Source organism: Nomascus leucogenys, chromosome 11, assembly GCF_006542625.1.
Source record: "Nomascus leucogenys isolate Asia chromosome 11, Asia_NLE_v1, whole genome shotgun sequence".
Taxonomy (NCBI): domain Eukaryota; kingdom Metazoa; phylum Chordata; class Mammalia; order Primates; family Hylobatidae; genus Nomascus; species Nomascus leucogenys.
In genome coordinates, this window is record NC_044391.1 from 21,381,653 (window position 1) to 21,408,292 (window position 26,640).

At 36.0% G+C, this 26,640-nt stretch overlaps 1 protein-coding gene across 4 annotated transcripts in view; it reads left to right on the plus strand.

Annotated features, from left to right (window-relative positions):
* CDK14 (cyclin dependent kinase 14) overlaps positions 1 to 26,640 on the plus strand; it is a 600,472-nt gene that overhangs the window by 258,819 nt on the left and 315,013 nt on the right. For all 4 annotated transcript variants that reach the window (XM_030822052.1, XM_003252399.4, XM_004089552.3 and 1 more), the window contains one exon: positions 6,467 to 6,561. In XM_030822052.1, coding sequence (XP_030677912.1) covers positions 6,467 to 6,561 — 95 coding nt within the window. The remainder of the gene's footprint in view (positions 1 to 6,466; positions 6,562 to 26,640) is intronic.

The following is a 26,640-nucleotide window of genomic DNA, read 5'->3' on the forward strand; positions in this document are numbered from 1 at the left end:
AAGGGAGATGGAACTTAGTAGTTAAAAGTAGTTTTACTATTTGTAGTAAAAGTAAATTTCAACAGCCTTAAAGCTATCAAGCTGTGGGCTTGAAAAAAAAGTTGATGTTTGTTTTGGTTGTGGCTTGAGATATAGTTGGCCCCTTAGGTTTCATGAGTAGTCATTCTGGAAAAGTCAGGCAGCAATCCCTCTACTCCACTCTGCTGAGAAAGAACACGTAAGATGAAAGGAGCCTGTGAATGTCTTTTTTCTCCCAGAGGCTAAAGGCGAAGTGATGGCGGATAGGCTGTGTGTCTTTGTAATCCCTTTTTTCCTAGTAGGACATCAAATAATGATCTAGAAAATTATCTCAAATATTAAAGGTTGTTTTTCCCCCTTATTAACATCGGTTTTGAAAAAAAACACTACAGTGGGTATCTGATAAAATGAACTTACTCTGATTTTCTGTATTATCTCAAAATTTATTTTAATCATGATGGGACTAGAGTTTAGATGAAATTCATTTCTTCCAAGTTGCAGTGAAAAATTAAGATGTTTATTCTCAAAGTGGGATGCCAAGGTTTGAGTATGGCTGCTGAATATGAGTCTGAATCCTTCTGCCAACCTAAGGGAAGGCTCCCTGCATCCCTCTATCCTACTGGGACTTTGTCAGAGCACAGCTACCTCTATGAGCAAATGTTTTTCTGTTTTTATATGGTTTTGACACCACAGTCCCCAAACGATTGTTATAATTTTCACCCTTAACTCTAATTACAAGTCTTTTGCATCATGTGCAATTTTACCTTTTCAAATCTCACTGGTGAAATAAATTTAAAACATTGCCATATGTTTACCTAAAATTTATGATGAAACCAAGGGTGCTTGAATTACTAATGCTAATGTTACGGGATTTTTGTAGATAAACAATGACAGAATAACATGTCCTGTGTTTATGATATTGTTAGGATTACATGGAGTATGATTTTGACAGTGTTTGTCTTGATGAGGGAGACACACTGGCTCTAGAACTTGTAGGTGTTAATCTCTGGACTGACTTGGCAGCTAGGAGACTCCCTTGCCCTGCTAACAGCAGGAACTGTAGTATCTGGCACCTCGCTGGGACCAGTGGCTGCTGCCTTTGGCAGCCTCAAAGTTAGTCATGTCTGTCACCTACCGTGATGTTGGTACATATCGTAGGCTGTTTTCTGTCCATTAATGCCATTTTTCTGCCATCAGCTTTGAAATTAGTGGCTCTGTCGTTTTCCAAGTACAAATTAATTATGTTAATCTTAAAAGCAAGAGGGCTTGTTTCAAATTCAGATGTTGGTATTTATTTAACTGACAGTGTGTTTCAAAAGTTTATATAAATATGTTTTGAAATCTAAAATCTGTCATAATTATTGAGATTTATTAGGATGTAATGTGGAGGCTTTGAGGTTTCATCTAAGTGGTCAAAAATATAATATGAAAAACGACATGATACTTTTCTATAATATTAGTCACTTTCAGGAAGAAACATTTTCTTCTTAAGATGAATGTTGGCAGGAATTTGATTTTACTGAAATTGTGGGACAAACACAGTAGGAAATAATGGGTGTGAAGATATTACTTTGAGAAATGAGGAACAATTTAGGTGTAAGTGGTAAGAGAAGAAAGGCAGTAATTGGGGAAAAACAGTTAAAAAAAAATCCTGTGTCAAAGTGTCCTCTGGGTATGAGATTCTCACTGAAGTGGAAGCTTTAATACCTTTATGGAGTTGTTGCCAATAAGGATGGATCATCTCTGAATTTGACAACCTGAAGTATTAACTTGAAAAATGGAATTTGACAAGATTGCAAATAATGTTCAATAATATGTTTCCAAAACTTGCTTCACAAAGCCATGCGCCTTTCTTACAACATGATATTCAGGGGCCCTTAATTCATTTGATCTGAAAAGTTCCTGTGCAGGCTAGGTGTTATGTACCATACCTTGCCATCATTTAAAAATACCCTGCTGTGGTTTGAAATAATGATCTCTGAGGATGTGTGCACCTCAGAAGACTGGTGCAGAAGCGAGTATCCCTTTTGAAATGAGCCTATGTGATCCCCAGATTAATATGTGAAAGCTAGCTACCTAATAAAGTTTTAATTGCTTAAGGCTACTGGGCTAGTTGAATAATTAAAAGAAAGAAGATTGTAAATTATTAGAATTAACAATACTAAACTCCGTGGCAAATCTATAGCGATTGTTTCTTCAAAGTTAATGTGCTGTGATTTTACTGTGTTATTGTAATTACTTTCTCACTTGAGTGCTGGTTTATAAAGCTCAGATAAAATAAGCCTGTAGATATTTTTACAATAAGGATTTTAGTGTGCAAAACTAAGTTTCTCTTGGCAGATATGTGTAGGGCAGAAGAGAAGTCCTCTCTACCGTAGTTAGTGTCTACTTCTCTTGTGTGGGAATATACATTGTTGCTCCAGATTCAGTTCCAGAGGGAACACACTTCTTACTGCCTTCCACACCGATCAGTTATCAGACTGACTTCTTATGACCAATATGTGTTTATAAAAGTTTATATTTGGATTAAGGATTTAATATATTGTTATGAAACAGGTTTGCTTGGGGAAGACAGTGGAAATTCATAGCAGTAACAATAATTCTGATAACACGAGCTCACATTCGTGGAGGTAATACTGGCACTTAGTGTACTACTAAGTCCTAAGTACTTTATTTTTGCCTTCTCTGATGACTGTCCAGTGCAGACTCATTTGCATGGTAATTGTGTATCTAAAATATTATTTTATTTTAGTGAAATGTTAAATAATTGAAATTTATTTTAATATGTTAAAACATGGGTAAATCCCTTAATATTATTTTTTTAAAAGACTTTACATTTTAGAGCAGTTTTAGGTTCATAGCAAAGTTCATTGGAAAATACAGAGTTTCCACATATTTTCCATCCTTCACATATGCACAGCCTCCCCAGCTATCAGAATCCCCAATCAGTATGATACATGTGTTGCAGTTAATAACTTATGATATTAACACATCATTACCCAAATTTCATCATTTACATGAAAGTTCACTCTTGGTGTTGTAAATCTCTCTTTAAAGATATGGCCTTGCTGTATTATTATTTGCCAAGGGATCAAAGACCTGCTCAGGGCCACCAGTGTCAGCAACTAGATTCTGAATAAATATTTGATTAATAAATGAATTACTACAAGTTATTGATAGAATAGAATATAGGCAGAATGTTTTGTTTTGTTTTTCTTTTCGGATTTTATAGATTCTTAACAAAAAACCAAAATGAAGACATAGTGTTTTTAATGTAATGGTAAAGAGGAAACTTCTGTGTTTTGAATACTCTACTTGAATTGTCATTGCTGTAAAGAGAAATAATTTTGATTATTTTTGGTTTTACTCAGATATGAAGAATTCTTAAATTAATACTCATGCTTATGAGTTTATAAATACTCATATATTAATTTAATAAAGGTTTCAGTTACTTGATAGGATGGGCTACTTGCATTGTACAATTTTTTTTTAATATATTTTCCCCTGTCTTTCACAGTTCTTTTATTCTTACACGGAGTTAGAAAGATGTAAGACTAAATTCACCACCTAAATTTAATAAATAATATTTTGTAAATATATTTATATCCTTTGACCCTGTAATTCTATTTTTCACAATTTATTATAAGGAGATAATCCAAAAGGAGGAAAACTAAGTGCCCAGTCGTGTCTTTTGTGGTATTATTTATAAACATAAATCTTAATCTAAAATTTCTTTAAGATGAGTAGTGTTGTAAAGAATCTGATTATGGGGATGTGATGTGTCTCATTTCTTTTTTTTTTTTTTGAGATGGAGTCTCACTATGTTGCCAGGCTGGAGTGCGGTGGTGTGATCTCAGCTCACTGCAACCTCCACCTCCCAGGTTCAAGTGATTCTCCTGCCTCAGCCTCCTAAGTAGCTGGGATTACAGGCACGTGCCACCATGCCTGGCTAATTTTTGTATTTTTAGTAGAGGCAGGGTTTCACCATGTTAATCAGGATGGTCCCAATCTCTTGATCTCGTGATCCACCCCACTCGGCCTCCCAAAGTGCTGGGATTACAAGCATGAGCCACCACGCCTGGCCACGTCTTATTCCTTTTTTTAATCAAAGGAAAGGAGGCTTGCATTGAGGAAGGAGTGCAGTTTAAGAGGTAAAGCCAGCTATTCCTTGTCAAGGTCTTGAAATTGCTAGCATTAGCAGCTGGTCTTCTCTGGGTTTTTAGAGGAGTAGATACCCAGAGGCCCTGTGTGGAAACTGAGTTTTATCAGCTGGAGGTTTGGGCGTAGTGCTGGTCTCAGAGTCAAAGGAAGATTGGTCAAACTTGAGGAAGAGCTTCTAGGTGGCAGCAGGCTCTTCTTATTCAGAATAGCCACCCCAACCCCTGAGGACCCCAGATGCATGACATTCAGTAAGTTTGTTGAGTTCTTACTATGCTTTAGATCTTGATCCAGGAGCAAGATATATCAATGGGGGAAAAAAAAGATTACTGTTCCTATGGGAGAAGGGGTTTGGAGGACAATTAATGGTGGCTTTCTGATCTTGAATCTTCCCACTCATACTCCTCCAAAAGTCATAAATCCAACAAGGAGAACAAATGAAAACAGACAACTCATCCCTTCAAGAGCATTAAGAGACAGCAACAAGCCTGTGATAGCAAAGAGTGACACAGGGGAAGCTGATAGAGGCTTAAGAAGCTGTGAAAAACAGTACCAGGGGTGTGGAGGACTTAATCAAATCACAAGCAAAATTATTCCAGAAAGAGAAAGCTGGGATGCTGTGTAGTTCATTCACAGCACTGGGTGCAAGAAAGGAGGATGAAAGTGACTGGAATTGGCAGCTGTTGGAAAGCATTGCCTCTAGGGGAGAGTCATATATAGAGAGAAAGAGTGGTACCCATTAAGACAAGATAGTGAAAGTAAAAAAGGAAGGAAAAGGGAGAAATTAAGGATCCTGTGGAAATGAAAAAGAAACGACAACCCAAACCCTTCTTCTTTCGTCTCCCAGTGCCAGCTGTAAAAACTACATAGAAGAGGGCAAAGGTGACAGAAAAAAAGACTGTCAGATTAGGAACCAGTTCATTAAATAAATAGGAATAGAATAAAGTAGCCCACACCTACCCAAAACGACTCTCAAACATTGAAATTAGGAATTAGTGCATTTTAGTTGCAAAAACTCTTGCAAAAAGTCAACCGTTAAATTAAAACTGTGTATAACACTGAAATATGAATTGAATATTTGAATTCATGCTTTTTGGTATATGAAACAAACAAGCCTACCTTTAGTTAGAAGTACAAAAGCTAAGTAGAGAAATGGACAAAAAATAAAATGAAATAAAATTAGAGTTAATTGAACTTCTGGCAAGTATAGAAGAAAAGGAAACATCAAATCAGAAGTGAAGACTAAATTGCAAGGTACCTAAAGGAAAATCAGACTAAAATGGCAGGTGGTAACCCAACATATTAATATTTACATTGAATGTAAGTGGTCTAAACATCAAAATGAAAAGTCAGAGATTGGCAAAATGCATTAAAAATAATGACCAAACCATATACTGTCTACAAGAAACTTCAACTGTATGATATCAGTAGGATTGAAAAGAAAAGGATGGGTAAATGCTAATCAAGAGAATGGTGGATGGCTATACAAAGAGGACTTCAGAACAAAGAAATTTACTAGGAGTAAAGAGGACATTACAGATTGATAAAACGGTCAATTCTCAAAGAAGACACAGCAATCCTAAACATGTATTCAGTAAACAACTGAGCTTCATAATACAAAAAGCAAAAACAAGCAGAACTCAAATGAGTAATTGATAGATCCACCATTACAGTTGAGGATGCCAATATGTCTCTCTCAGTAGTTCATAGAACTACTATTCAGAAAATTAGTAAGGATATATTAATAGAAGAACTCAATGATACTATTAAATAATAGGATCAAATTGACATTTATAGAACTCCCCACCCAACATCAGCAGAATACAGGTTCCATACGTAAGGAATGTGTACCAAGATAAACCATATTCTGGATAATAAACTATACAAATTTAAAGAATTGAAATCATACCAAGTATTTTCCCTGACCATAATGAAACCTAACTAGAGATTAATAACAGATGACAGGTAAAATAACTGAAAGAAGTTTTATCTAAATGAAAACCTTGTTTTTCTGGCCAGGCACTGTGTTATACACCTGTAATCCCAGCTTATCAGGAGGCTAAAGAACGAGGATCACTTGAACCCAGGAGTTTGAGACCAGTCTGGGCAACATAGTGAGACCCCATCTCAAAAAAAGTCTTGCTTTTCTACCCTTCATTTTGAATTGTTATTGACTTGGAACATGTGAAAATAGATAACTCTCATCTGACAGTGTGCCAAAATTATAATGGTATATATTAGTTGATTGTTATCCATAATAAATTGTTTCTCTGTCCATTTTATTTTACAGCTTCTCTGTTAAAAGGACTAAAACATGCTAACATAGTACTACTTCATGACATCATCCATACCAAGGAGACACTGACACTTGTGTTTGAATATGTGGTAAGTAAAGTAAGACTTTTAAATTTAGACATTTAAAATATGAATGAAATTCTTATAGTGTTATAGAATTTTGTTTTTAGATTGCTGTATTGAAGTTAATATTTTATCTGAATACGTGAGAATTGTAATTTTGTATAAAATAATGGCCTTATAGGAGATTATTGAATGATATGTGTCTTGGAAGAAAAACCCAGAAAAATGTTAACTTGAATTTTTATCAGATATGTTATCTATTTATAACCTATTTGTTACTAGGATACATTGTAATTTTTAGGTTACTACATAGGATTCAACAGCCTGATGGTGATCATTATCAAAGAAAGCTCATAGGCAATAAGAATGGTTTTTTATTTTTGGATTTGTAACTTGGTTTCTCAAAAGCATGCTTATTAAGATCTGTGTGTGTGTGTGTGTGTGTGTGTAGGAAAGCCTGATACTTACAATTTAGACTTCCCCCTCACTTGATATTTCAGCTACTAATTAGAACTTCCAATTGCATAGCACACAATGTAATGATCTTCTTGTGTGAGAGTATTATTGCTGGAAGACTTGGACTTGAACTCATAATTAATCCTTCCCCATTTCTCTTAAAAAACATAGGGTATTTGTGTAGCACTACTTCAGCATTTAACTGTGGAATCGTGAAATGTAACCGTGATAATTAACATCCCAATTTTCACAGATGGATCTAAGAACATGTAATTTATAAGACACAAATGACATCAGTGTAGACATTGATTTAGAATAGTTGTTGGTATTGTCAGTGTATTAGGACCCCATTTTGTAATTACCACACTACTTTTTAAAAAATTTGAAGTACTTTCCATTTTTCCTTAAAAAAAAAAAGAATGAATATTTGCAGCATTTTTATTTTCCTTATGTCTGCCTGTGTCTGTCATTTGAAAATTGTTGTCTTATGAAGAAGCCATTTATCTTGTCTATTTACATATAAATGATAGATACATTTGAATAATATGGTAATGTGACTGCAAGGACAGCTAGAGCTGAGCAGTTGCATATATTATGTGGTACCAAGAATGGATGCAGATTCACACATCAATGCAAACATAATTTCTTTTGTTTAATCCATGATTTTGGAGTTAATAATGTATTCCAGCTGATTTAGACTTGGAACTTTTGATTCATACTTTTAAGTATATCTAGTTTACATATTTCAGTTAAATCTAGATTTTCCTTACTATGCTTGACTTTTGCAATGTTTTGTAGAAAAGAGATTTCCAAAATGTACTTATTCTGTCCCTGAAATTAGATAATTAAAAAGAAGGAAAGTAGCTTGTGCACCAAAATCAGTAACATTGGTAAAGAAACTAATAAAAATAATGTGAAAATATGTCCTCTAAATCTTAAAAAATAATGAAATATATTTATGGGGCTAAAATGTACATATTGGATCAAGTGTCATTTGATGATTTTGTATTTATGTTGTTGCCAAATAAAAGGAAATAAATTCACTACCCTGCATTATTTACTGATAAAGACTGACTTTTAAACATAATCACTTTTCTTTGTGTGAGTGAAATTTTCCCTAGTCCAGTTCTTATGGAGACATCCCATGTCCTTTTAAATCAACCACTTAATAATATGGGCACATGCAGTATCTATAGTAACATTTTGTTCCCAACTTCTCCATGGAGTTTGGACATCATATAGATTACTCTTGTCGCTTTTAGAGATTGAGGCCAACTTGGGTCATTTTTGGCTTATGATTGCCCTGCCTCTGCTTCTGTTGTCCTGTCTACTTGTTTTGCCTTACTTTTACACTGCTTCTTTGCCTTTTTCCTTTCTACCTTTCTTTTTCTATCTTTTCCTATTCTCATCATTTTCTATCATTTTGCTTTTTGCTGCTATATGTGAAGTTTGTTTTGTTTTGGTGCATTTTTAATAAAAGATGTTTAGTTGAATTCCTGAAATCAGCCTTTGGTGAAAAGAACCACTCCAGCTTGTAGAAATTTCTTAGGGATAGTCTTCTCATTTAGGATGGGAAGGTGTAGATTTCTCAGCAGGATTAGTCTATTTGGCAATTGCCCAGTTCAAAAATAACTTCCCTGAATATTACCTAAAGTTTTTATTTCCTTAACACAAGTTTCCAGTTGCTTGTTCTTTGTAAATATTTGGATATCTCAAGAAAAGTTAAGGTTCTTACATACCTTAATGGATTGTTTTAATCAGATTGCTTTCCTCACAGTATCTAGCACAAATAAACTCTACTCTTCTTGCATGTTTTGAAGCAGTGGAAAGGCAATAATAATTATTAAACATTAAGTGCCTTGGAAATTAGAGCAGATATTAGTGAGCGGCATAAGGTAGGAAACAGGAGGGAACTGTGGGCTTGGGATGAATGAGTGAGGGCCACAGAAAGAGAGGCAAAAGAATGTTTAAGACAAATATGGCCACAATAATAAAACCCAACAGCTGAAATTTACAGAGTTTTATGCTGAGCGCTGTACGGAGGGCTTTACATTCATTGTCACTTTTGGTATTCTCAACAGCCTCATGGAACTGTAAATATCACCATTTTGCAAAGGAAAAACCTAAAGGTTAGGGAGATGAAGCAGTTATTTCCAAGGTCTTGTAGTTTGTAAGATAGACCCAGGCCCATCCTAATTGGACTGTTATAGCTCCTGTTTATTTTTATCAATTTTAGTTAGCCTAGGTCTTTGGTCAGAAGAGGAAAAGAAAACTTTCTTCTTTCTTTCCATAACCTTCCTTTATTCTACACTTAATATCCTGAGTGCAGAGAAGTCCTAAAAACAGTGAAACTGCTTTATAGTTTGAATAAGTTTTGTAGACTGGCCAAAAACCTGTCCATTTAAACTTTTATTTCAATTAAAAATGTGTTTTTAGTTTCCATAAAGCAAACTTGTAAGTTATAGTATTGTCACATATATGCCACTAAGGTCTTCTGAAATGCACGCACACACACACACACACACACACACACACACACACACACACACACACACACAACTTTGTTAGCAAGTTCTAAAATCAGTATCAGTTTAGTTTAAAATTTCTAAAACTTAATGTTGCTGTATTTCAGAATTATTAACATCAAAGCTATTTTCTAAACAATGTTGATTTTGTAGTTCCATGTAATTCATTGTACCCTTTTTTGAGGGAGGTACCATTGTAAGTTAAACAGTAGGAAAAACCAATACCCCATGCCCATTAAAACCCTGGATATGAAGGGAAGGTAAAATAATTTAAGATTCATTAGGTACTATTGTACTTTTCCTTTTGATTTCACAATGAAGTTTTCAAGGGCTTTTTGAGATACCTGTGTAATTCAAGTTTTACCAAGTGAAGGATTCTTATTTATGATAATGTGTACATACTATAAATGTATTTCTTTTTTTGGCTTTAAAGGAGAACTGTAAGCCTAGTTGCTTTATATTATTGCCATGAATGGCATTTTAGGTTTTATAAAAGCCTTCTGAGGGCCAGAATAATGAAATAAGTGGTAAAAAATTTAGTGATGTGAAAGAATACTCAAGGAAATGACTTTGAAGGTTGTTATTAAAGTGGTTTAGGGGCTAATAGGATATTGTTGGTGTAGGCTTTCTTTTAAGTAATAGGAAAAGCTTTACAGACCTAAAGTGTTCTGTAATTTAGATTCTTATACAGTTACAAAGTCTGTAGATACTATGATCTGGAAGCTGCAAGGTTTGGAACCCCTTTGGAAATGTGCTCCTTAAGTTGCTCATGTTGCTATTGGGTAACATGTGGGCCCCTCTGGTGCATGGTTTTGAGTACAGTTATTTCCAAGGTCTTGTAGTTTGTAAGACAGACCCAGGCAGTTGGGTCTAATATGTCAAATATGAAGGAACACCTTAAATCAAGGAGTGGCTAAGTTAGCTTGAAAAGGAATCTCGTTCATAATGGTCTAAAATATTATTATAGCTGTCTTTTTTCCCTATACAGGTTTAAGACTTGGAAGAGAAAGGTAGAAAATGTAGTTGAGAATCATTGACTCCAGAATATATTTAGTTGTGAAAGTTCTAACAAATTTCTCTTCTACTTAAACAGAAAGTTAAGCAATTTAGTTTTTATTTTCTTTGCCAAAGGCAAATAAGTGCCGCATTATCCTATTTAACACCATGCTGAAAAATTTAAAACAGATCCCATAAGTGAAAATAAGAATGCTAATAGCAAACATGATTATGTAAATATATATTGCCATTAAGCTAATAACTGTTCTATTTTAAATTACATAAGAGCAAAGCATGTGTAGCAGCATTTTTCATTACGTATTTAATAATTATGTGCAAGTAGAAATCAAAATAGAATTTTGATTACCAGAGAATAAGGAGGAGGGGAAAATAGGGAGTTGTTCAGTGGGTATAAAGTTTCAGGTGTTTTTTTTGGGGGGGGGTGGTGGGGGATACAAGATGGATGATAAAAGTTTCAGTCGTAAGTTCCAGAGAGCTACCGCACACCATAGTGCATATGGTTTAACAATATGATATTGTGCACTTACAGTTTTGGTAGTAGAGTAGATTTTTATGTTAAGTATTCTTACCATCAGAAATATAAAAGCAAGGTTGGACACAGTGGCTCAACCCTGTTATTCCAGCACTTTGGAAAGTGGAGGTGGGAGGATTGCTTGAGGCCAGGAATTTGAGAGACCAGCCTGGGCAACATAGTGAGACCTTGTCTCTACATAAAATTAAAAAAAAAATTACCCAGGCTGGTTGTATGTGCCTACAGTCTTAGCTGCTCTGGAGGCTGAGGTGGAAGGATGCTTGAGTCCAAGAGTGCAAGACTATAATGAGCTATAATTGTACCACTAGACTGGACTCTGGATGGCAGAGCAAGACCTTGTCTCTAAAAAACAAACAAACAAACTATATATATATATATATATATATATATATATATATATATATATATATAAGCATTCACCCATAATACCATCACCACAATCAAGACAGTTAAGGTAATAAACATATCTGTTACTCCACAAGTTTCCTTGTGTCATTTTGCCTTTATTATACATATGTATTACATATATATGTATATATACACACAGACACTATATATATATATACACACATATATATACACACATACACATACATATACACACACTAATGGAGTAATGGATATATTTATTAACTTGATTGCCTTGATTGTGGTGATGGTATTATGGGTGCATGCATATGTCCAAACTCCTCAGATTGTATACATTAAGTATATACAGTCATTTGCATATCAGTCATACCTCAATAAAGCTGTGAAACAAAGAAAAGCAACAAACTCAAAGCTAATCATGATATTGTTAGGGATAATCATTTTGTTCCTATTTTGCTATAAACTAGTGAAATAGCCTAAACTAATGTATAACATTATATAAAACAAAAATATTGTATTTCACATGAAAACAAAACTGTATCAGTAGAAATCATAAAGCCCATAAAATGTTTTTATAGTGTTGTACATTCTACAAAGCACTCTCATAGATGTTATTTTATTAGATGCCACCCTCAGCTCTTTGAGTTGTAGGTAGCATGTTATTTTTATGAAGTATTTTATTGATGAGGAAAAATAAAGCTTAGAGAATTTAAAGCAGATTGACAAATGGTTTAGCCGAGTTAAAATGGTAAAGATATTACTTTAGCTCAAGTCTTCTGTGCCTAAAGATGCCAGTTACTCCATTTTAACCTGCAACTTACCTGTATTAGCTACCTTCCTAGAGTTTTATATGATGGCCTAAGGTATGTATGATGTTAGAAGATGGGACAGGAAGCTGAAAATTACATTCTGTCTTTTCAACTTGCTACAGAATTTACTTAATTATTTGGTTTCTCTGCCTCATACATTTTGATGTTTAAATCTGTGAAGAATGCTGTGATTTGCATGATTTTATGCCACATCTGTTCTTGAAAAACTGTAGCTCTCTATCAATATTTTCCTTTCCAGATTAAACAGTCCTTGAGCAATTGAACATTTTTCTGCTTTCCTCTGAGATAGATATATGTGCATATGTATGCACACATGCAACTTTAGTTGAGGGTGAGGAGGGAGGGCTTGCTGAGAAGTGTTTAGGTAAAAATCTGAAGGAGGTGAAAGAGGGAGATGCACATATTTTCAGAGGAAGAACATTCTAGGCAGAAAGCTTGTCTGAGGAACAGCAGGGCTGTGGCTTGCAGGGAGCTGGCAAGGATGACAATAGGAAGAGACAAGGTTTGAGATGCAGTGGCATTCAGATTGTGTTGGCTTTGAAAGATTTGGCTGTACTGAGTTTGGCTTTGACTCAGAATGAGATGGGAAGCCTCTGAAGGGTGTTGAGCAGATAAATTATTTGATCTGACTCATATTTTATTGGATCTCTGGCTGCTTTCTTAAGAATGGACCAAGGGTGGGCAAGTTAAGAAACAGAGAGACCAGTCAGGAGGCTATTGCAATAAGATCTAAGCATGAGATGATGTCTGCAGAAGAGGTGAAGAGAAATGGTTGGATTCTGGATATATATTGTGTGGCTGACACACCTGTTGGGAAGACTTTAAAAGTGGGCAGGAATAACACGAGACTGAATAGCCAGACCAGAGCCAAAATCATGCATGGCGCTGTCCACTAAGCACCCTGCTGCCACCATGAGTGTTGGGGCTGGACATTGTCTCTTGCTTTGCTGGCCTTGCTATCTTTGCCAGTGTTGCCAAAATGGGAACATCCTATATTATCATTGCTTCTTTGGACTGTTAGCTCGTAATGCTAAGCCAGGATTGATTGTGTTTGTTGGCTGAGATGAAGTTTCAAGCTGATGTTTTGACTGCACAGGACCATAAGAAAGTGAGTATCTAGCATTTTGGCTCTTCTAATGGCAGGTGGGTCCTGTTTCCTGTCAAGATTCATAAAATACCATTGACTGCAGAAAGAATTGTGATACATATACACTGTGGAATACTATGCAGTCATAACAAAGAAAGAGATCATGTCCTTTGCAGGAACATGGGTGGAGCTGGAGGCCATTATCCTTAGCAAACTAACACAGGAATAGAAAACCAAATACTGCATGTTCTGACTTATAAGTGGGACCTAAATGATGAGAACACATGGACACATAGAGGGGAACAACACACACTGGGATGTGCCAGAGGGTGGAGGCTGGGAGAATGGAGAGGATGAGGAAAAGTAACTAATGGATACTAGGCTTAACATGTAGGTGATGAAACAATTTATATAGCAAACCCCCATTACACAAGCTTACCTGTATAACAAACTTGCACGTGTACCCCAAGCTTAAAATAAAAGTTTAAAAAAATTCATAAAATCAGAACTTTTCCCAACTTAGGGAATACATTCAGATACAGGGCATGCTTCCCTTTTTCCCTGCTTTTCCACCATGCCCTAAGGAGAAAAAGACACCTCATAAACGTCCACTAGATTCATTATCTAGTCCCAGATAAGGTAAATCTAGAATGTGAAAAGAATTGGCAGGTGGTATATTCATGGAACCATTGTTTATAATCTTTGGGAAATCATCAAGAATGCAGATGGGCAAAAGTACTGCTGGTTTTTGAAGAGTGATGGGGGACAAATCTGAATCTACAGAAATATAAGCTTAATATAGAACATTGGTGAAATTTAAAATAAATTTTCAGACATTAGGGTCTAATGATCTTCATTCTCTTTGTTATTTCCTGATTTCAACAGACTAGTGAACTAGTTTGAGATATTTATGAGATATTTAAAACAAGAATGGAAATGAAATCTAGTTGTTAGAAGATCATTATTTTTTTTCCAGTTTTATCTCTGGTTGAACCACTTTATTCAAAGCGTGTTGATCAATGAATTGACATCATCATGGAGAAAAGTCTGTCGGGGTGTGCTGGAGGGCATTGTCCTTGTCCTTGTTCTATTTGATATTTTTATTAATGACTCAGATAGTGGTGGTGATATGCTGGATCTATTTGTGTCATAGCTGGGAAGTATAATTAACACTTAGGGTGATAGAATCAAGGGTCAGAAAAGAATCTAATAAAATGATGAGCCTAACCTAAAAGGTGAATTATCATGGGGATAAGTAAAACGGTATATTTGGTTTTAAGAAAAGAAAGCATCCCAACCTAATACAGAAAAATGGGGTGGAGGAAAGGTAACTTAAAACAATTCGTGTAAAAAAAGACTAGTGATTTCTTTGGTGTATGGGAGTATGCACAGAGGAGCTCCAATAAGATGCCAAAATTATTCAGGAGAATTAAAGACATACCAAGAGAGGAGAGAAAAAGGTAGTGTATATATTCTAGATGGGGTAAGGAAGTCAAGTGTGAGAATTTTGGGAAGGCTGGCTTTGGCTTAATTCTTAGAAGAATGCTCAATTGTGTGTTTTCTGTAAATTATGTTCAGTTCTTTGAAATGTAATAAGCACCTTATTGCTAAAAGCATTCAAATAGGGGATGACTAGATTCACATCAGGAATATTGTAGAAAGGGTTCCTAACCTGTATTACATGCATGACATTGAGATATGTAATTTAGATTATGTGCCCCCAACTGATACCGTGACGTAGATGTAAGGTCCCTTCATTTTGCAGATGAGGAAATTTAGGCTAAGATGTCGGATACTTCATGCATGCCCTTTCCAGTGGCTATATCATATCATCTCCTGATTTGAGTGTGAATCCAGGTAACTACAAGTTTCCATAGTCGGTATAGATAAGTGTGTCCCATTTGACATAATTTTGGGGAACAGAAACACAGCTCGTTATGGTCATTCACTTAATAATTTATGTATTCATTCATTCACTTTTTTCCCTCCAACATATATGGACTGTCTTCTCTGTGCCAGGGGAATATCCTTAAGTTCTAGAGATACAAATATATAGACGTTGTTTTTAAAGAGATTGAAGTCATGTGGAGAACTGTGATCTTAGACAAGGTAAACCTCCATAAGCCACTTGAGTTATAAATTGCTGTCACAGATCTATATGTGTCATGGTACTAGAACATATTTGTGTTTTAGTGTAAACAATAGGAAAACTAGATTTATCTCATAGGCTTTTCTTTATGGAAGGGTTTTTGTTTCATATATGGAGAACTAGTTATGCTGTATAATACTGTGATTCTATATTCTGAAGGGGAGGTTGTCATTCAGAACCAAGTACAGAATGTGAACAGATGTAAACATTGTGGATGACTGAATGTGCAGGCAGTGTAAGATGGAGGAATTCTGAACCATAAGGAGAAATTAAAGAAATGAAAAGGAAACAAGCTAGCTTTCAGTCAGTGCTCTCTTAGGAACTTCCCATTTTCTGTAATTGGTAGGACAAAGTAAATTAACTTCTTTTCTGTCCTTTTCCCTAATGGCTTTTTCTCATCTAATAATAAGGAATGATGGTTACTTTTAGTCATTTTCAACTGTCCACTATCATGTTGGGTGCTGAGATTTCAATTTTTTTCCTGTTTACATCATTTCTATCATCTCTATATTCTAGTTTTATTTTATGTGATTGCTGTCCTTATTAGATACTTATAATCATGATTTGGTATTTAATTCACATGGTCGAAGATAGAAGTGTTTCTGATCTCCAACTGTTGCTATGGTAAATGCCTGCCTATCCACAAAAGCACACAATTCTGAGTATATTCCACTATAGATCAAACTATTTTAGTGAGAATACAGTATGCATCTGATTTTTATAAAATTTTAATTCTTGTTCCTCAGTTTATCTTGGAATTTCACCACTTAAACTATGATATTTAATGGTAGAGAAATCACAGAGAAGATAAAACAGTAATAAAAAGATAATTCCTTTGGAATGAAAAGTATATATTTCTCATGTTAATTTTTTTTAAAAAATTTTCTCACAGGAATTATGGCCATATGTCTTAAGAAAACAATACTCCTGGAAAACTGCATGATTCAGGGGGTGGGTGGAGGCACGAGAGTAATATATTAAATGTAATAAGACTGACAATAATTATCAGCTTGGAGAGATTAGAGAAAGCTCCAGCTAAGGTACAAAAGTTACCGCCTGATGTAAGTACCCAAGATCAGGATGAAGATGATCAATAATTCCAGTTACCTTCACATTAGGTTTGAATAGGTCATTAAGTAATTGAAGAAAAAATCACTAGCAATTTCAGTTCTAAGTGTGAAAGTATACATTATGATATATCATACAAAATTGGTGGCTATAACTTCACCAATTTTTAAAGTAAGGTAATAAATGCCTGTCATGATAATGACCACTTCTTGCATTCTATTTATTTTTAATTTTACTTTTTCTTGCATTTTATGAATACTTAGTATCACATAATGGTTTAGTTTAATGTGCATTCTCTACTTTGGTAAAGGACTATTAGGCCACTCTATAAATTATTCATTTTTATTGATGTGATTTTTGCTTTTATGCAAGTTATATATGTATTTAGATTAAGTCAATTAGTTCTAGGTTTCTTATGAAAAACAGCAGTTTTCACCTTCAACTTTCTACTTTTTTAGCTGATTCTTTCAGATTTCTCTTTAAATATCTAATAAAACTCATTTATTTTACTTATTGATTATTCATCTTTGGCATAATCTACTGATTCCTACAATGCAAAGCGAGAATTTAGTTTTTTTCTCATTCCTCCACTTCAAAACAAACGTACTCACCTTTTCCTGCCGCCCTCCCAGTCTCCCATCCTCCCAGTGTAGTCATAATTTTGATTAGATCAGAATTCAGAATTTGATATTTATATTAGCATGTTAATATAAATCTTTGTAGCCAAGACACATAGTGTACTGTGACTACTTTTTCCTCTCTGTTTCTCTGGAATTAATATTAATTTTCTGTTTTTCATTTCTGTTATTAATTCAGGGCCTCCCAGAGCCTCTGCCTGGTGTATCTTTCCTGATTTCCTGGCATGCCCTTCCCCTCTTCCCTGAGCTGGAGCTCTTTTGTCTTCATCTTATGTGGTTTTGTCTTGAGGAAGACAATTTCTAATAGCTTCCTGGGAAAGGGTGTGTGCAAGATTTTTGTTGTTGTTGAGGCATTATATTTTTGAAAATACCTTTATTCGGTACTCATGCTTGATTGACATTTTGGCTAGATGTAGATTTCTTGCTTGGAAATAATTCCATTTGAATTTCAGTAAGATTGCTCCATTTTTCAGTTCCATTGTTTCTGTTAAGATATTTCTCTTTATTTCTAGTGTCCTGAAATTTTATGATAAAGTGAAAAAGAAACCAAGGTGCAGCTTTATGCTCATTGGGTGTACTTTTTCAATCTGGAATCTCACGTCCTTTCATCCTTTTTTTTTGGTGTGTGTAATGCAGTAGCTTTATTATGATACAATTCATGTAACAAAGTTTGCTTTTTAAAAGTACACAATGCAGCGGTTTTGAGCCTATTCACAACGTTGTGGAACCATCACTACAACCTAATTTTACAATTCATTACCCTGAAAAGAATCCTATATCCATTAGCATTCACTCTGAATTCACCACTAACCCCCTGCTCCTGAACCACTGATCTACTGTATGTCTTGATAGATTTGCCTGACATCTCATATAAATGGAATCATAATAATATGTGACCCTTTGTCATTGTCTTCTTTCACTTAGCATAATGTTTTTGAAGTTCATCCATGTTGTAGCTTTTCTCAGTACTTCATACTTTCTTAAGACTGAGTAATATTCCATACTTTGGATATACATTTTATCTATTTATTCATCAATTAATGTACATGTGGGGTTTCTTTTCGCCTTTTGGCTGTTGTGAATAGTGCTGCTATGAACATTTGTGTATGTACATTTGTTTATCTTCTTTCAATTCTTTTGTGCATATACCTAGGAGTGGTATTGCTGGTCATCTTGTAACTCTATCTTTCACCTTTTGAGGGACTGCCAAACTATTTTCCAAAGTGGATGCACCATTTTACAATCCAACCAGCAGTGTATAGGGGTGCCAATTTTATTCACAGTTGGCAACACTTGTTATTTTCTGCCTTTTTTTTATTATATTGGATGTTTAGTTGTATCTGATAGTGAGTTTGACTTGTGTTTTCCTGACTTATGATGTTGAACATCTTTAATGTATTTACTTGTATTCAAGAACTTAAATTATTTTGTTACTATTTCCTTCCTTTATTTTCTCCTTTCTCTATTTTTAGATATTTTATTATTTGAATGTTGGACCTCCTGGATTGTTCTAATTTTCTTGTCTTTTCTCTCCCGTTTTCTAATTCTTTTTCTTTAGCTCAACACTAATGATCAAATTTCCTCAACTTTGTGTTTCACATATTCTATTGAAATTTTTAAATTTAAATTTTATTATTAATTTCTAAGGTAACTTTGCTCTGAATATTTCATTTATAATATATTCTTTCTTGTTTCAAGGTTACAATATCTTTTCTTACTAATATTTTCTCACTGAAAATATTAATAATAGCCTTTGTGAAGTTTTTCTAATAGTAAAACTATGTTTCCACCACATTGTTATTTTTTTCTTTTAGTTTGTTTTGGGCTCTCTCTTTAATATTTGAGGCTTTGGTCAGATAGCTGGTACAGAAGCAATATGATTGGGAATTCCAGGTATGTGGGTATCTGGGTCATTATGAATTTCACTGTAGGTACTGACTAAGTCATATTGTTGAGAGACCTTCAATGCCAGTATCCATCTTTCCTGCAATGCTATAAGATTCCCAGTGAAAAAACTTCCAAACTGCTGCCTGGCTGCCAATCTTCTGGAAACCGAGTGGGATTCAGACCTCTACGTAATCCCCCATTTTAGGATGGTGTCGCTGTCCCTAACTGGTTAGATTTTCTAGTTTGGACACCCTCTGTTTTTCCTTCTCTGGGTTTAAGAGGGGCAGTTATCTGTATAAGCAGAGTGGGGAAACAAATCTAAGTTAAATAGCTACTAAAAAGATTGTCAACCAATATTCCATGTTTTCGACTTCCATATGTAGACTTTCAACTCATGCCCACTTCCTGGTGCCACCAATTTCTGAGCCTTTTGATTGTTCTCCGCATAAGCAGCGCTGCTTCTAGGCTTTCCTCACTGCCAGTTTAGTATTCCATTTGGTTGGTTGGGTGTATTTTCTATGCAAAACTTGCTACCATCTGTTTTGGAGCTTCAAAATTTGGTGAGTGAGAGTTCAGGAGAATACAAGGTAGATCCATATGTTCTATTTGTCATCTTTACTTTGGAATATCATCCGTTCTTAATAAGTTTAAATATGAACAAATGTTAAAGCGTGCCATCGTGTAAACCAATGTATAATTAGATAACTTTTTCACATCAATTGTTGTGAAGTATATAAGTTTTTCTCTTTATCAATTGTCAGAGTTTATCAAATGTGACAAGGCTAGTGAGTGAAGGTATTTTAATTAACTGTTATTAGATTATTGTCCATTCAATAACATTTTAGGCACAAGAGCAGTGTCTGAAGGATTTTCTTAGAATTTGATATCTTAATAGAAAATAGTTATGACTGTCAATTGGCTGGTTAGTTGTTGGTTTGTTTTTTTATGATTTGTTATGATTTTGAGATGTTGACACATGTATAGATACATATTCATACATTTGACAGTATTTTAAAGCAATGAGAACTTTTTTACAGTCTGTGTATAAAGGAGTATGTAGGGGTGAAAGGTTCTGATTTTAAAATTTAATTATTCCGAATATATACACTTCATTTTTCAGTTTCATTATGTTTTGATTGCTGTGTATTATTAAAGATGTCATTTTTAGTAAATGAACTTCAGTGTTCTGAGTTAATATTCAACTTCTAGTGAGTAATTTACTCCTTTCTCACTGGTATATTCAAGCCTGGCTATAAATCCCCAACAGATGCTCCTGCCTCATTTCTATTTCATAAATTGAGAACTGAGAAACTAACTTGTGGTGGCAGCTATTTGCTAAGTAAGAATTGTCCATCTTTTGGGTTTTTCCTTTCTTCTCAGATATGTGATCTTGGTTTTAAAGCTTTGGATCTCAATTATTAGTTTTTCTTTCAGCCCTTGTTAGGGACATTTGGAAGAATGGATTGATTGATCTTTCTCCCCCTTCTATTTTATTACCCTTTTTACCTGGATAAGGAAGTTAGAACCAGTCAGGAAAGAAAAATGTTGAGTATTCTAGCTAGAATCTTAGGAAATACGTGAGGAAAGCTGTCTAAATCTAACAAGAAGATAAAAAGTCAGCAATACTATGGGAAAGAAATATGGGGAGAATATGATTAGTAATAGAATATTTATTAGAGAAAAAGAAAGGACCAGGGATCTTGAAAAAAAATCAGATTTCGGCTGACTAAAATTACATTGAACTGAGTGGTATCTTGTAAAGGGTTCAAAGGGCAACATGATCATTCTTGTTTGTCATCGTGACACCTGTATAAGATGAATGAGCAGCCAGTCTCCATGAGAGCAGGGACTAATTTCTCATGTTACCAACTGCAGTGGGCACCCTATAAATCTTTGCCAACTTGATATGGTTATTTTCATAGAGTAGTTGCATTGGACACATTGTGTGGCTGTGTGTGTGTGTGTGTGTGTGTGTGTGTGAGAGAGAGAGAGAGAGAGACAGAGAGAGACAGAGAGAGAATTGAGAGTTATTTTTCAAGGTTTTCATTAAAACTCTCTTATAGAGTGTATCAGACACAGGAGATATAGTGGCTGACACAGAGATATAGTGGCTGGTTTCTCCTTCAAAGGAAGACTTACTACAGGAAGTAATATCAGCTGAATGCCTCCATCTGTCCGCTCCTCCAGCATCTATTTCAGCTACAGAGACCCATTCTGAATGAGGTCAGGCCTTTCCTCAGGCTTCCTATATCTGGTGACTGTAAAATGTGAAGGTATTAAGGTCCAGCCATTTCTGCACAACACAGGACAACTCTGGTGCTAGATTGGCCACAGATTTATTTGTCAGCATAATAGTTTGACTTCCTTTGTCCAGTCTTGCTCTCTTTTCCTACATTTCAACTAGTAAATATAATGCATTTCTTTTACACAACAGACATATTGTACGTCAGCCTTCATCTGGAAGATCCATCCTGTGTCCAAGACGTACAAAGATTAATTTATAAATGTAGTTAACCCTTCAGTTTAACATGGATTTGTTATCTTTTAGAGAAGTCACTGACACAATATGGGTTTTGATTTAAGTATCCAAGTATATGAGACATTATACCAGAAAATCAGACTTTCAGAGATCAGAAGGAAAAAGTTAATGTAGTATAGCAAGAATTTCTAGAAAAGTTAACTTTAGATGAGAAGTAATTTTAAAAAAGGAGAGAAGTAATTGAGTGAGTTGGTAAAATTGTAACTTTTTTTTTAAGGCTGCTAAATCCTTGACAAAGGGTTCTGTTAAAATTCAGTAAAAATTTATACATATATGTATGTATTTAATGTTCAGTAAGTATTGACAGTGAAGAAAAAAATGAGTAGTATTTGCCTAATGTAGAAGACCATATTGCTGTTCCCAAATATTTGTATATCAGTCTTTGTAAAAAGAATATGTCTGTCTTCCCTATTGAAGTTAGGCATGGCCAGGTGACTTGCTTTGGCCAATGAATTGAGCAAAAGTTACTTGTTATTGCAGCAATGACTTGGCCTATCCTGACTGAATTATCTCAAATTACTTACTATCCAACCACCCCAGAGAGAGCCGATGCTACCATGTATTATCCTTGAAGACTTCTTTTAGGATTTATACTCACATGCATGTTATATAATATGTGTATGTTTATGTGTATACTACACCATATACAACATACACTGTTTTTTTTAACCTTTTATACCCATACTAGTGTTGTCATCATTCCAAATTATTAAATGCAGTTATGTATTGTTTATTCACATTTAAAAATTTACACACTCTTTGTATCATTAACATAAAAATTCCATGCTCATCTTTGATGTCATTTAAAATTCTGGATAGTGGGGAGAGGACAAGATGGCCTACGAGAAGCAGCGGCGATTGGAGGCTCCCATCAGAAAAACCATAATAAGTGTGTGAATCCTTCACTGGCAGCCATGGTATCCAGGTTCTCTCATCAAAATTGACGTGAAGGTTCGTCAAAGATCAGATAGTTGTAGATGTGTGGTGTTATTTCTGAGGCCTCTGTTCTGTTCCTAATGTAAATGACGAGTTGATGGGTACAGCAAACCAACATGGCACATGTATACTAATGTAACAAACCTGCACGTTGTGCACATGTACCCTAGAACTTAAAGTATAATAAAAATAAATAAATAAAAGTTGCTGCTATTGTAAAAAGAAAAAAATTGACTAGAAGGCGGGTATTAACCACCGAGAGAAGGAAGAGCAGTGTGGTATGGTGGCCCACCTGAAAGCAACACAGGAAAGGGGAGCCCCCACTCCCCAGCGAAGGGAGACTGTGAGTGGTGCACTACCCAGCTGGGGAAACTGTGCTTCTTCCACAGAACTGTGCAACCCGCCAATCGGAAGATCCCACTTGTGAACCCATGCCACCAGGGCCTAGCATCCCAACGCTGAAACAAGCAGATTCTTACAGCCTCTCAGCTGGAATCTGCTTAAGACTATCAGACTCCCATGGGGAGGTGCGACCAGCATTGGCTGCAGCTGCCTGCTGTCTAAGCCATTTGAGCTCCTTGGGGGAGGGACAGCAGCCAGCACTGGGACTCACAACTGCCAAACATGCTAAGCTCCCTGAGCAAGGGAAGGGTGGCTCTCATTTCTATAGCTCCGGGCTTCCCCTGCTGGAGGCAGGGAGGCTGAACAGCTTGGTCCCAAGACTTATCCTGACAGCCCAACCTACCACCTGTGGCAGTCTGCGGCCATAGTGATTCTTCAGGCCCAGCCGTAACCCATCCTTCCTCAGTGGATGGGGCTTCCCTGCAGCATCTCCAGTAACTCCAGCCAGAGGCTCAGGAACAGAATTCGGATCTCCCTGGGCCTGAAAGCCTAGAGGGAGGAGTGGCCGCAGTCTCTGCGGACTAGCAGACTTAGCCTTTCCTCCTGGTAGTTCTGAGGAATCCAGGCAGCCCAGATGAGTGGGTTTCCCCACAGCAAAACATACCCCCTCCACCAAGGGACAAAGTGCTTCCTTCAATAGTTCCTGCTCCCATGCCACCCAACTGGGTGAGACCATCCAACGGGGTAGTCGGATACCCTATACAGGAGTGGTCCTACTGGCATCAGTTTGGTGCCCCTCTAAGACAGAGGTCCCAGAAGAAGGAGCAGGCAACCAACTTTGCTGCTCTGCAGCCTGCTTGAGTGACATCTTCAGGGACAGGAGCGAATCAGATGAACAGGGCCTGAAGTGAACCCTAGCAAACTGTGGCAGCCCTACAGAAGAGGGATCTGACTACTGAAAGAAAAACAAGCAGAAAAGCAACAACAGCATCAACAACAGCAACAAAAAGACCTCCACAAAAACCCCATTCAAGGTTCAGCAGCCTCGAAGACGAAAACTAGACAAACTCATGAAGATGAGAAAGAATCAATGAAAAAATGCTAGAAACCCAAAAGGCCAGAGGGCCTCTTCTCCTCCAAATGATTGCAAAGTCTCTCCACCAAGGACACAGAATTGGGCGGGGTGGCAAATGGATGAATTGACAGAAGTGGGCTTCAGAAGATGGGTAATATAAAACTATGGTAAACTAAAGGAGCATATTCTAACCTAATGCAAAGAATGCTTAAGAACCTTGATAAAAGTTTAGAAGAATTGCTAACTAAAATAACCAGTTTAGAGAGGAACATAAACGACCTGATGGAGCTGAAAAACACAGCATGAGAACTTCGTGAAGCATACAGAATATCAACAGCTGAATAGACCAAGCAGAAAGAAGAAAGGATATCAGAGTTTGAAGACCACTTTACTGAAATAAGACATGCAGACAAGAATAGAGAAAAAAAATGAAAAGGAATGAAAGAAGCCTCTAAGAAATATGGGTCTTCATAAAAAGACCAAACCTATAATTGATTGGAATACCAGAAGGAGATGGGGAGAATGGAAACAAGCAGGAAAACACACTTCAGGATATTATGCAGAAGAACTTCCCCAACCTAGCAAGACAGGCCAGCATACAAACTCAGGAAATACAGAGAACACCATTAAGATAAAACACCACTAAGATACTCCACGAGAAGATCAACCCCAAGACACATAATCATCAGATTCTCCAAGGCAAAAATGAAGGAAAAACTGTTAAGGGCAGCCAGGGAGAAAGGCCAGGTCACCTACAAAGGGAAGCCCATAAGACTAACAGCAGAAACTCTACCAGCCAGAAGAGATTGGGGGCCAATATTCAATATTCTTAAAGAATTTCCAGCCCACAATTTCATATCCAGCCAGACTAAGCTTCATAAGCAAAGAAGAAATAAAATCCTTTCCAGACAAGCAAATGCTGAGGGATTTTGTTACCACCACGCATGCCCTACAAGAGCTCTTGAAAGAAGCACTAAATATGGAAAGGAAAAACCGGTACCAGCCAGTGTAAAAACACACCAAAATATAAAGACCAATGACACTACGAAGGAACTGCATCAACTAGTGTGCAAAATAACCAAATAGCAGCATGATGACAGGATAAATTCACACATGCCAATACTAACCTTAAATGTAAGTGGGCTAAATGCCTCAATTAAAAGACACAGACTGGCAAATTGGATAAGGAATCAAGATCCATCAGTGTGCTCTATTTAGGAGACCCATCTCATGTGCAAAGACACCCATAGACTCAAAATAAAGGGATGGAGGAAATTTACCAAGCAAATGGAAAGCAAAAAAAAGCAGGCATTGCAATCCTAGTCTCTGACAAAACAGACTTTAAACCAACAAAGATCAAAAAAGACAAAGAAGAGCATTACATAATGGTAAAGGGAACAATTCAAAAAGAACAGCTAACTATTCTAAATATGTATGTACCCAATACAGGAGCACCCAGATTCATAAAACAAGTTCTTAGAGACCTACAAGGAGACTTACGCTCCCACAAAATAGTAGTGGGAAACTTTAACACCCATTGTCAATATTAGACAGATCAACAAGACAGAAAATTAACAAGGATATTCAGGACTTGATTTTAGCTCTGGATCAAGTGGACCTAGTAGATATCTACAGAACTCTCTACCCCAAATCAACAGAATGTACATTCTTCTCGGTACCACATGGCACTTACTCTAGAATCAACCAAATTAATTGGAAGTAAATCACTCCCCAGCAAATGCAAAAGGACTGAAATCATAACAGTCTCTCAGACCACAATGCAATCAAATTAGAACTCAGGATTAAGAAACTCACTCAAAACCACACGATTTCCTGGAAATTGAACAACCTGCTGCTGAATGACTCCTGGGTAAATAATGAAATTAAGGCAGAAATAAAGAAGTTCTTTGAAACCAGTGAGGACGAAGAAGCAATGTACCAGAATCTCTGGGACACAGCTAAACCAGTCTTGAGAGGGAAATTTATAGCACTGAATGCTTGCATCAGAAAGCTAGAAAAATTTCAAATTGACACCCTAACATCACAATTAAAAGAGCTAGAGGGGCAATAGCAAACAAATCCAAAAGCTAGCAGAAGACAGGAAATAACCAAGATCAGAGAAGAATTGAAGGAAATAGAGACACACAAAAAAAAAAACTTCGAAAAAAATCAATGAATCCAGGAACTGGTGTTTTGAAAAAATTAACAAAATAGACTCCTAGCTAGACTAATAAAGAAGAAGAGGGAGAAGAATCAAATAGGCACAATAAAAAATGATAAAGGGGATAACACCACTGACTCCACAGATATATAGACTACCATCAGAGAATACTATAAACACCTCTACGCAAATAAACTTAGAAAATCTAGAAGAAATGGATAAATCCCTGGACGCATATACCCTACCAAGACTAAACCAGGAAGAAGTCTAATCCCTGAGTAGACCAATAACAAGTTCTGAAATTGAGGCAGTAAACAAACAAACAAAAGCCCCAGACCAGTTGGATTCACAGCTCAATTCTGCCAGAAATACAAAGAGGAGCTGGTACCATTCCTTTTGAAACTATTCCAAACAATTGAAAAAGAGGGGCTCCTTCCTAACTCATTTTATGAAGCCAGCATCATCCTCATAACAAAACTGGGAAGATAAACAACA